The sequence below is a fragment of the Carettochelys insculpta genome, chromosome 1 (assembly GCF_033958435.1).
Source record: "Carettochelys insculpta isolate YL-2023 chromosome 1, ASM3395843v1, whole genome shotgun sequence".
Taxonomy (NCBI): domain Eukaryota; kingdom Metazoa; phylum Chordata; order Testudines; family Carettochelyidae; genus Carettochelys; species Carettochelys insculpta.
In genome coordinates, this window is record NC_134137.1 from 126,986,240 (window position 1) to 126,999,254 (window position 13,015).

Here is a 13,015-nt window from a genome sequence, read left to right on the forward strand (position 1 = left end):
ATTCATAAATAAGGGGAAAGAAAGAAGTATCTTTCTAAGCATGTTGCTTTTGCTACTTGGTAGAGAATCAGAATTGATTATGCACCTTCATATTTTCTCAGCTGCTTGCATCACTCTTCAGTAACATTTTTTGTTTTGTTTTTTTTTAAAAAGGATGGGCTGGGGAATTTGGACAGACATTCGAGCAAGGGGCTGCTGTCCACCATTTCAGACTGGTAGGTTCCTGTTAGCAGGAATGACACTTCTTCCTTGGGGTAGTTGGCAAGTCAGCACTCCAGTCATAATGATACAGACGTATTTATAGGCCCCTATTTTCCAGTTCACAGGCACAACCTGTGCACAGCTACATACTCCTGCCTCTAGCTTTCAGAGTGCAAGGCCAGAGATCATCTAGTCTGATGTCCTATATACCACAGGCTACCAATGGCAGCCCCACATCAAGAGCAATAACCACAATTAGACCAGCACATTAGGCTCTTAAACAGTGGTGTAGCTACAATGATGCATTTGTGCTAGGGACCATAACGTTATGGGGGGGCTTGAGTAGCAGAGATGCTATACTTTAGGCACCAGTGTATTTATACCACAGTCTACACATAGACAGACTAGGTAGTTGCCTACTAGCTGGTGGGGGTTCTGAGGGTAGGAAGCAGCTCTCAGCCAGGCTTCTTCTTGGTAGTCACCAGATAATGAGTAGGATGTCTTCCTATCACCCTCCTATTTGTGTGGGTGTTGATGGCTGACCACCCTGATGTTTTTGTTCTTTCATCGAGCTTTCTCCACTATCAGTCTTAGTGCCAATATCTTCTGTATGGTACTTCTATCTTTTCTGAACCCTGCTTGCTCATCTGCTGTATGTTCTTCTATCTGCGATCTTAATCTCTCAGTCAGTATCATCATCAGCACCTTACCTAGATGACTTGTGAGGGCAATCGTTCTGTAGTTCTTGCACGCCAACATATTAATAATACCGTAAGCCATAGCTCTGTATGATCCTTAGTGGCCACATATATTCAGGAAACAGCAAAGGGGGCAGAATGGAACCTTGTGGCACTCTAGTCAGGAAATCGGACAATACCTTGGATAGGATGATTAAAGTGAAGTTTGTCTTTTCTGAGCAAAGGGTTGGATTTGATGACTTCCTTCAAATCCTGATCTTCTATGATTTTGTGAACGAAGCCAACAAGTTCTCACTTCATGAAAGGAGCACAGCCAGAATAGCCCCAAAGTGCATCATCACATTCAACAGCCAATGTTATCAGACACTACAGCAGGAGATTTTCGTGCGGTCAGAAAGCACAGTTCAGGGCCAACTCAGTGTTGAAAGGCAGATGAATTAGTATGAGATGGAGCTCAGCCTTGCTCTGTATCACAACTTTCTCCACCCACAAAAGGCAGTTATAAGCAGCTGGTCATAAGTTTCATCACCAACGAGCAATGAACTAGTGAAGAACCTTTTCCTCTTTAATATATATACACACGAAATTCACTCTGTTATAGCAAGGCAGGTAGTGATCCTTATCTTATTAAGCAGCAATATGCTCATCTTACCTTCAACTATAAACCGTCTTGTGGCTGATACATTATATACATTTCCACTGTGCATGTAGGTAAAATGGCAAGTATAATGTCCTTCGTCAAGCTTTTTGGGAGATTTAATATAAATGTACTTCTTTCCCATTAAATAATTTTCACTTTGTCTTTGGAGAGGTTTGCAGTCCTAATAAAAATAGAACAGGTTAATCATTTGGCTGCACATAATTTGTCATAATCTGATTTTCACTGATGCAGTTTGTGTTTTTATTTACCTTATACCATTCGACAATAGTAGCATTCTCATAATTGTCAATTGTAGGGCAAACAATTCTTCCAGAAGTTAGTGTTCCAGTATCATTTGGATAACGTATCTGACTTGGGAAACAAATTCCTGGTTTGTATGGATACACCATCACACTTATGGCGGACTGCATTGTACACTTCTGAGTGGCCCCCATGCTTACAAAATAATGAAGAAGAAAAAAACAGATCAGTCACAGAGGACTGTGGCATATTTCTAGCGATTATCTGGAAATAACCTACAATTTCTACTACATGTTATTTTTGCTTTATACACATGCACATCGTACTATATTTCACTTGCTGTTAAAAATGGCCACATAAAAATAGCTGTTGGCGTATAAGAGTTTCAGGAATTCAGACAAAAACGAGAAGTCCTGTGGCACCTTAGACTAACGGATTTTTTTTGGAACATAAGCTTTTGTGGGCAAGGACCCGCTTCGTCAGAGATGGAGAGTGGAGATTCCAGAGGCAGTTCTAAATGTACAGGCTTATGAAAAGAAGGAAGTCCCAATCAAGAGGAAGGCCAGCTGACGAGGTCAATTCAGCCAGGGAGGATGTGCCCCACCTCCAGCAACTGATGTGGAGGTGTGAACATCGAGGGAGGAGCAAATGCTTTTGTAGTTGTCTATCTGTTCTCAATCTCTGTTCAATCCTTGATAGATTATGTCAAATTTGCAAATGAATTGTAGCTCTGCAATTTCTCTTTGGAGTCTGTATTTTAAGGTTTTTGTTGCAGGATGGCTGCTTTTAAATCTGCTACTGAGTGTCCAGAGAGACTGAAGTATTCTCCTACAGGTTTTTGTACGTTACAGTTCCTGATACCAGATTTGTGTCCATTTATTATTTTACATAGAGACTGTCCAGTTTGGCTAATGTATATGACAGAGAGGCATTGCTGGCACATGATGGCATATATTATAATAGCAGACGTGTGGGTGAATAAGCTCCTGATGGTGTGTTTGATGTGATTAGGTCCTGTGATGATGTCACTGGTGTAGATATGTGGGCAGAGCTGGCATCGAGGTTTGTTGCAGGGATTGGTTCCTGAGTTAGAGTTACTGTGGTGTGGTGTATAGTTGCTGGTGAGAATTTGTTTCAGGTTGGCATGCTGGCTGTAGGTGAGGACAGGCCTGCCTCCCAAGGTCTGTGAGAGGGAGGAATCATTGTCTAGGATGGGTTGTAGATCACTGATGCTGCTCTGGACAGGTTTTTGCTGGGGACTATAGGTGATGGCTAGTGATGTTCTATTAATTTCCTTGTTGGGCCTGCCTTGTAGCAGGTGGCTTCTGGGTACACATCTGGTTCTGTCAATCTGTATAGGACAGCCCATCAGAAGAAAAGTTGGCACTATCTTGGGGACTCTCTTTCTGCCCCACCATCCCCACAAACATGACACAATTCTGCGGGGATTGGAAGCCTACATTTAATGTCTCCAACTCAAGGAATACTTTTAACATGACACCCAACAGTGCATTGCTCTACCGAGACCCTCCCACCTACAGTACAAGAAGAAGAATTCTGCATGGACTCCTCCTGACAGTCAAAATGACAGCCCGGACCGATTTATAGAATGCTTCTGCTGACGTGCAGAGGCACAAATTGTGGAAAAGCAACATTGCTTGTCCCATAACCTTAGCCATGCAGAACGCAATGCCATCAACAACCTCAGAAACAATTCTGATATTATCATCAAAGATGCTGACAAAGGATGTGCTGTTGTCATCATGAATAGGATGGACTACCAAATGGAGCTGCCAGGCAATTCTCCAATGCCACATTCTACAAGCCACTGTCCTCTGATCCCACTGAGGAGTACACAAAGAAACTACGCTGTCTTCTGAAGACCCTCCCTACAAAAGCTCAGGAACAAATCTACACAGACACACCCCTAGGCTGCGTCTACACGTGCACGCTACTTCGAAGTAGCGGCAGTAACTTCGAAATAGCGCCCGTCACGTCTACACGTGTTGGGCGCTATTTCGAAGTTGAAATCGACGTTAGGCGGCGAGACGTCGAAGTCGCTAACCCCATGAGCGGATGGGAATAGCGCCCTACTTCGACGTTCAACATCGAAGTAGGGACGTGTAGACGATCCGCGTCCCGCAACATCGAAATAGCGGGGTCCTCCATGGCGGCCATCAGCTGGGGGGTTGAGAGATACTCTCTCTCCAGCCCTTGCGGGGCTCTGTGGTCACCGTGGGCAGCAGCCCTTAGCCCAGGGCTTCTGGCTGCTGCTGCTGCAGCTGGGGGTCCGTGCTGCATATACAGGGTCTGCAACTAGTTGTTGGCTCTGTGTATCTTGCACTGTTTAATGAAAGTGTGTCTGGGAGGGGCCCTTTAAGGGAGCGGCTTGCTGTTGAGTCCGCCCCGTGACCCTGTCTGCAGCTGTGCCTGGCTCCCTTATTTCGATGTGTGCTACTTTGGCGTGTAGACGTTCCCTCGCTGTGCCTATTTCGATGTTGGGCTGAGCAACGTCGAAGTTGAACATCGACATTGCCAGCCCTGGAGGACGTGTAGACGTTATTCATCGAAATAGCCTATTTCGATGTCGCAACATCGAAATAAGCTATTTCGAAGTTGGGTGCACGTGTAGACGTAGCCCTAGAGTCCCAACCAGGTTTATTCTATCCACTACCCAAGATTAACCTGTAAATCCCAGATGCCCCATCATCTCAGGCATTGGCACTCTCACTACAGGACTGTCTGGATATATGGACTCTCTGCACAGACCCTACGCTAACAGCACTCCCCATTATCTTTGAGACACCACCGACTTCCTGAGGAAGCTACAATACATTGGTGACCTTCCTGAAAACACCATCCTGGACACCATGGATGTAGAGGCCCTTTACACTAATATCCCACATGAGGATAGCAAGTCTTGTGGATATGGGAGAAGCAGTGGATGTGGTATACCTACACTTTAGTAAGGCATTTGACATGGTCTCACATGATCTTGTTATCAATAAACTAGGCAAATAAAACTTAGATGAAGCTAATATAATGTGGGTGCGTTACTAGCTGGATAGCTGTTCTCAGAGAGTAGTTTTTAATGGTTTTTAGTCATACTGGAGGAGTTTAACAAGTGAGGTTCTGCAGGGGTCTGTTTTGGGACTAGTTCTATTCAGTATCTTCATCAACAATTTAGATATTGGCATAGAGAGTACACTTATTAAGTCTGCAGATGATACCAAGTTGAGAGGGATTGCAACTGCTTTGGAGGATAGGGTCAGAATTCAAAATGATCTGGACAAACTGGAGAAATGCTCTGAGATAAACAGGATGAAGTTTAATAAGGACAAATGCAAAGTACTCCACTTAGGAAAGACAGTCAGCTTCCTACATACAAAATGGGAAGCAACGGTCTAAGAAGGAGTACTGTGGAAAGGGATTTAGGGGTCGTAGTGAATTGCAAGCTGAATAAGTCAACTTTGTGCTACTGCTACTACTTAGCCCTTGTACTCTGCATGGAACATAGGTCGTCTACAAGCCTTCTCTACTTCACTCTGTGTTGAGACAAAACTTCTAACTGGCTCCAGGAATACCCTAGATTTTGTCCTTCACTCTCAGTAGACCTTCTCCATGTTGTCCAAGGTCTTCCTTTCTTGTGTTTTTCTTGTGGGTTTCATGTGACAGATTGACTGACTATGCTGGATGATGGTTTTTTAAGAATGTGGCCTAGCCATCCCCACTTTCTTCTCTTGATTTCAATATCAATTGTTCTTGTCCTGCTCTGTTCCAAAGCTCCTCATTTGTGACAAAATCTTGCCATTTGATGTGAAAGATATACCTAAGCTATCTGTTTATGAATGTCTGTAGCTTGTGATCTGAAGGATTTTTAATATGCCAGGTCTCACATCCATATGAGAGCAAACTCTTCAAATTAGTATATAAGATCCTCAGTTTCATCTTCACAGATATTACTTGTGAACTCCACATGGGAAGGAGAGTCTTGAATGCAGCTGTTTCTTTCCCTATCCTGGCACTGATACTCTTATCTGTTCCTGCTGTTGCAAAAAAGGCAAATATGATTCTGGGATGCATTAACAGGAGTGTTGAGAGCAAGACACGGGAAGTCATTCTTCTGCTCTACTCACTGCTTATTAGGCCTCAGTTGGAGTACTGTGTCCAGTTCTGGGCACCACATTTCGAGAAAGATGTGGAGAAATTGGAGAAGGTCCAGAGAAGAGCAACAAGAACAATAAAAGGTCTAGATATGGGCTAGGAGGAAAGACTGAAAGAATTGAGCTTGTTTAGTTTCGAAAAGAGGAGACTTAGAGAGGACATGATAGCGGTTTTCAAGTACCTCAAAGAGGGTTACAAGGATGAGAGAGAAAAATTGTTCCCCTTGGCCTCCAAGGACAGGACAAGGAGCTTAAACTGCAGCAAGAGAATTTTAGGTTGGATATTAGGAAAAACTTCTGAACTGTCAAGGTGGTTAAACAATGGAATAAGTTGCCTAGGAAGGTTGTGAGATCTCCATCTCTGAAGATATTTAAGAGCAGGTTAGATAGACATCTATTGGGGATGTTCTAGATGGTGCTTGGTCCTGCTGAGAGGGCAAGGAACTGGACTCAATGACCTCTTGAGGTCCTTTCCAGTCTAGTGTTCTACGATTATACGAAGATGGACTTCAAACTGTTAGAAACAGTATCCCTGATGATGCTAAGGCACAACTGGTAAGAGAGCTTAGCGTCTTTGTCCTCACCTACACCTACACCTATTTCAGATTTGAGGACAATCTATACCTTCAAATCAGTGGCACTGCTATGGGCACCTGCATAGCCCCACAGTATGCCAACATTTTTATGGCTGACCTGGAACAACGCTTCCTCAGTTCTCGTTCCCTAGCTCCCCTCCTCTACTTGCACTAGATTGACAACATCTTCATCATCTGGATCCATGGGAAGGAGGTTTTTGAGAAGTTCCACTGTGAATTCAACAGTTTCCACCCCACCATCAACCTCAGCCTGGACCAGTCCACACAAGAGATTCACTTCCTGGACACTACTGTGCAGATAAGGGATGGTCACATAAACACCACCCTATGCCAGAAACCCACAGACCAGTATGCTTTTCTACATTCCTCCAGTTTCCATCCAGGGCACGCCACAGAATCTATTGTCCACAGCCAAGCACTAAGGTACAGCCGCATTTGCTCCAATCTCTCAGACAAACACCTACAAGATCTTTACCAACATTTCCTAAAACTACAATACCCACCTAAGGAAGTGAAGAAACTTTGACAGAGCCAGATGTGTACCCAGAAGCCACCTACTACAAGACAGGGGCAACAAGGAAATTAATAGAGCACCACTGGCCATCACCTATAGCCCTCAGCTAAAACCTCTCCAGCGCAACATCAGTGATCTGCAACCCATCCTTGACAATGATTCCTCCCTCTCACAGGCCTTGGGAGGCAGGCCACTCCTCACCTACAGACAGCCTGCCAACCTGAAACAAATTCCTACCAGCAACTATAGACCATAACACAGTAACTCTAACTCAGGAACCAATCCCTGCAACAAACCTCAGTGCTAACTCTGCCCACATATCTACACCAGTGACATCATCATGGGACCTAACCACATCAAACACACCATCAGGGGCTTATTCACCTGCACATCTACTAATATAATATTTGCCAACATGTGGCAGCAATGCCCCTTTGCCATATATATATTAGCCAAACTGGACAGTCTCTATGTAAATAATAAATGGACACAAATCAGATATCAGGAACTGTAACATACAAAAACCTGTAGGAGAACACTTCAGTCTTGCTGGATGCTCCATAGCAGATTTAAAAGTAGCCATCCTGCAACAAAAACCTTAAAAAACAGACTCCAAAGAGAAACTGCAGAGCTACAATTCATTTGCAAATCTGACACCATCAATCAAGGATATAACAAAGACTGGGAGTGGCTGGCCAACTACAAAAGCAGTTTCTCCTCTCTTGAGCTGTGTCTACACGGGAACATATCTTCGAAATAGCCATATTTCGAAGATTACTAATGAGGCGCTGAATTGAATATTCAGTGCCTCATTAGCATTAGGACATTCCCGGCCGCAGCGCTTCGAAAGCACCACTTTTGAAAGTGCACAGCTCGGCGTGGCTACATGGGGGTCCTTTTTGAAAGGACCACGCACCTTTCGAAATCCCCTCGGAAGATCAGTGATCGAGATAAGGGGATTTTGAAAGGCGTGGGGTCCTTTTGAAAAGGACCCCCGTCTAGCCGCGCCAAGCCGTGCGCTTTCAAAAGTGGCACTTTCGAAACGCTGCAGCCGGAAGCGTCCTAATGCTAATAAGGCACTGAATATTCAATTCAGCGCCTCATTAGTAATCTTTGAAATACAGCTATTTCGAAGATTTGTGCCCGTGTAGACACAGCCTTGGTGTTCACACCTCCACATCAGTTGCTGGAAGTGGGCCACATCCTCACTGGCTGAACTGACCTCATCAACGCTGGCCTTCTCCTTGATTTAGAACTGCCTCTGGAATCTCCACTACATACATCTGATGAAATTGGTCTTTGCCCACAAAAGCTTACATGCCAAAAAAATCTGTTAGTCTAAGGTGACACAGGACTTCCAATTGTTTTTGCAAATACAGACTAACACAGCTACCCCTCTGTAAGGAATCCAGACATATATAATGAAAATAAGTAAAAAATCGGGCTATGAATATAAGTATGCAAAACTCAGAGATACTTTTGATAAAATGCCCCTTGTAACCTATCATACTTAATGTTTTCGTGTGATGGACCTGCATATCCTTTTTTTGTGCATATATGATTCTTGTATGTGAAGTTAGCAATTATGAGGGTATGTCTGTTTATCGTTTTAAATGTGCTAATGACAGCCATCACTGGTGCCCCAACCCGATCGACTGGGTGATCAACCCTAATGATGATCAGCGTAATGACTGGTGAACAGCCTTATTTGACCTATAAATCTAAAAGGTGGTTGGTGATTGAAGGACATGTGACCATGCCACCTGGTATTGAAAGCCCTTTTAATCCATTATTTTTCCATAAGTGGGGAAGGCAGCACAAAGGTTTCCTGCCCTATGTGGTAGCCTATTTAAGCAATGGGAATCTACCAGTTTTTGTCTTCGGCTTGTCTTGGAAATTTCTTGACACACGCTAGGGAGGGAAAGACCTTTACACAGAATTAGAGACCCAAGTCAGGATAAAATCATTTCTGACTTGAAACTTTCACCTGATGTAAAAACAGCTTTTTAGTGTAAGAACTTACATGTAATTAGATTCTTAGTGGAATGGAACTAGCTATGCATTTTTCACTTTGATCTGTATATTTTTACTTATCACATGAATCCTATTGATTTGCCTAATAAAAATTCTTCTGATTATAATCCAGTCCATTGTAAATAATTATTATGTGTAGGGCTATCAGTGTGTATATCTCCGTTTCAATGATAAAAAAGGACTTACCCGATGAGCCTTCTCTTTGTAAATCTTATGCACAGAAAGCGATGGATTTATTTGGAGGGTTGATCCCTTTTGGGGATTGGTTTCCTGGCTGCTGTGCCCTAGAACTGCTTCTTCCCCCAAATTAAGTAAATCAGTGTCTGCGCTGATCTGCAGGGGGCCAGTAATCCCAGTTCTGTTCCTTAACTGGGAGAGACCAGAGGGATCTGGCCCAACAGTACAGAACAGTGGGAAATCCCAGAGACCAAGAAGGCTGGTGTCCGTACCATGATCAGCACACTGTGGAACATCCCAAGGGGTCTTCTGTGACTGCTCCCCATCACAATACACATAGTAATAATAAGTATACATTTCATTAAAACAGACAACTATACTCATTAATAGCCTTAAAACTTGCATTTTTCAGCATTTTGCTTACTAGCATAATACACAAGTGTAGTTTCCTGAGTCCTCTTTTGTTGTTGGCAGAAACCAAAGAAATCGCCCAGAGGAATGTATTCGTCCTCCTTCTTCTGCAGGAATGAGTTGGTTAGTTTGTGTGTGATACCATTTGATGGTCCTATTTGGACGGTCCCTATTAGGACATTTTACAACCAAAGCCTCAGCTTCCATTGCATCAACTGGAAAAGGAGAAAATAAAAAGTTCCAGAAGCTTTTAAAAACACCAAGGAGGAGGAGAAAGGTTGTGTGTGGGTTTAGAAGGATTAGATATTTCTCAGTAAGTAAGTGTCACTCAGTTTTGATCTTGCCACGTACACAAACCAGCAAAAAAATATTTCCTTTGATAACATCTGAAAAATGATGCTTAAGAGTTTGATTTAAAATATTTACTTTTTATATGTTGATATCTGATGTCGACAGTTTGTACTTTAACAGTAACAAAGCTTTAAGTTTCTCAAACACAACATCCGCTGTCATTAACTAATTATTATGACACCCCTCCTCATAGAATTAGAAGGGACCTTCAGAGATCAGCACATTCAGGTCCTACTGAGGAAGTAGGGGATTATGACTATTGCTGCCAGATTTTCCTCTTTAAATCTATTTGTCCCAGATTCTTAAATTGCTCCTCCAAGGATCGAGCTCACAACCCGAGGCTGAGTAGGCCAATACTCAAACCACCGAGCTATCCCTCCTCACAACTGTGAAAAATTGAATTGAAGATTCATAAAGATTGAGAAAATGCTTAAACATAAACACTGGAATCAATGAAAATCATTTAAGAACAATCAAATTCAACCAAGCCTAGTTATAAAGGGAACTAGGGAGCTGATCTAAACCCATTGAAGTCAAGGCAGTTTATTTTGGTGCACCTTTAAGCAGAATTTAGCTTTTAAATCAATTAAATTCATCTGTAAATTGGTATGTGTTTATAAACCCACAAATGAGGAAAAAATAATCAGAAAAGGGTTTAATAGAGCTTCTTTCATATTCACACTGTCCAAAACAACATGCAGTTCAGTGAGACAGACAGAGGAGATACATAAGATCTAAATCAGAGGTTCTCAAACTGTGGTGTGTGAGCACCATGCAGGTGGACTGCAGACAGTTACTGCCAAAGGTTCCAAGCCTGGGCGGTTTCCTGTCTGAAAAAGAACTGGTTCATGACAAAAATAAAGAAAAACTGACGTTGAAAAATATCTTGTTGCTCTTAAACAACAGTTAGGAGATTACTGTCCAGCAGAAATTGAACCAAACCACTAGATACATAATCTTTACAGAACTGAAATCAGTGAGCTGCCCTTTGATTTGTCCATTTAGGCACCGGAGTGCTTGTTGACATTGTCTTGAGACAAAACATTAAAGTCAGAATTTCAAAGACATTCGCTAATTGAGTTTTGGATTCAAAGAACTGGAGAGTACCCAGAACTTGCAGACACAGCAGTGTGCTTTTGGAATGCATTGGCTACTACGTACGTGTAAAAGACAGGATTTTCACCACTTACTGCCATAAGGTCCAAATACAAAAGCAGGATGAATGCTGAACCTGGCCTAAGGTTAAAGCTGACAAACATTATACTTGACTTCCCTGAACAGTGTTCACAAAAAAGGCACATCCATTGCATTAGAAAGGCAACACTACTGATATTCAAATATGAGTTAAGTGCTTCTACTTGTACAACAAAAATTAATTATTGCATTTTCTATGCAGCATTTTTATTCAAAGCATTTTACAATAGTTACCTCACAGTACAAACAACATTTGGAAAGATCAGTAAGTGAAATCCTCAGCAATTTTCAAGTGGTCCATGAAAAAAAGTTAAAGAACCCCAGCCTAAGTAATTTTACACTAGCAGACAGTGGCTGTAGAGACAAACCAACAGCCCTTGCTGGAGGGGTCATACTGAAGCAGAAGAGCCTACAGGAGGTCCTCCTTATAAGCTGCTTCACTAGAAGTCATTTTGTATATAAGTAATTCAGGAATTCATTATAAGTTGCACTGATCTGCACTTACATCGTTTAGGGGCTGAGGGACCAAAAGCTGGGCACATAGCGGAGCTTTGTGGTGGCCAGTTGGCAGGCACTGTAGTGCAGGGGCCCTGGAAGTGAGCCCACAAGTCATGGGGGAGCGGTGGGGAGCCAGGTGGAGTCAGCAGGGAGCCAGCAGGTAGCCTGATGGGGAACTGTGGGGAGCTGGCAGGGACAGGCAGGGAGCCGGCCAGGAAGGCAGGGAGCCGGCATCGAGCTGCCGGGACAGGCCAGGAGCCGGCAGGAGACCAGCCAGGGACAGTGTGGAGCCAGCTTATCTTTTCCTATTTATTTAATTGTTTATCTTATTGTAATTTATTTATTCTATCCTATCTATTTCTGTAGTTTTTTGTGGGTTATAGGTACATTATGTGTACCACACGTGTATAAATTGTATGTGTTGGGAATGTATCTCAAGCTAATTACATTATTCCTTAGGGATATTAATTCCCCTTTATAAGTTGTTTCACCATAAGTTGCATTACATAGGAGCATAACCTGGACATATAACAAGGACCCCCATACTAACAGAGAGGTGGGTCTAGCTTAGCCAAGCTTGGCAGTCATGCCTGCCCTTAACCAACATCTCTTAAAACAACATGCACTAAAACCATCTTTAATTAGGAGAGGAAATGTTGGCTTGGGCTCTAGAGCAGCAAAGCAGTTAAACATACATTTGGCTTTAGTGAAATTTAAACATGTGCCTAGGTAATTTCGCTGAGCTGGGGCTTAGAATACCAGGACCCCTCTGCAAAGCTACCAGAAGCGGAAAAGCGAAGCTTAGTTTAATATCTCAGAGATGGAAAATGGTTGAAGTATTTTAACAACCTTATCTTACACTATCCGGGACTAATTTTAAGCTGATTAGCGGCTTGAGCTAAGCCAGCTAGTTTTATATAAAATGTCCATTATTTGGAGACATTCAAGCTACTTCTGTAAAGCAGACAAGTACGTATTTGTAACATGAGACTCACATGATTCCAATGTCACAGAAACTGAGAAGAGATTAGATAACAGGATCAAGTGCAGAAGGCCCATCATGTCTCTAAATCGAGAAATAAAAAGAAAAGAGTGGATACTTCTGCGTATCCTCCTACTTCTTCTGCAGTCTCTCTGGAGTACTGACAAAGATGAGCATCAATAAAGAGATAACAGCATAGCGAGATAACAAACTGCGTCATATAGCCTGCTGCCTGCTTACCATGCTGTTTTTTCAGTTTGATTTATAGCATTTGCCCCATAAGCAAATATAATAG

The 13,015-nt window shown here is 42.7% G+C and overlaps 1 protein-coding gene across 1 annotated transcript in view; it reads right to left on the bottom strand.

Moving 5' to 3' along the window:
• Positions 1 to 12,797, bottom strand: part of IL1RL1 (interleukin 1 receptor like 1) — a 34,491-nt gene extending 21,694 nt beyond the window's left edge. The window contains exons 1-5 of the mRNA XM_074983265.1: positions 12,734 to 12,797; positions 9,720 to 9,910; positions 6,642 to 6,656; positions 1,809 to 1,979; positions 1,552 to 1,720 (exon numbers count right to left, since the gene is read on the bottom strand). Coding sequence (XP_074839366.1) covers positions 1,552 to 1,720; positions 1,809 to 1,979; positions 6,642 to 6,656; positions 9,720 to 9,910; positions 12,734 to 12,797 — 610 coding nt within the window. The remainder of the gene's footprint in view (positions 1 to 1,551; positions 1,721 to 1,808; positions 1,980 to 6,641; positions 6,657 to 9,719; positions 9,911 to 12,733) is intronic.
• Positions 12,798 to 13,015: the final 218 nt, after the last annotated feature.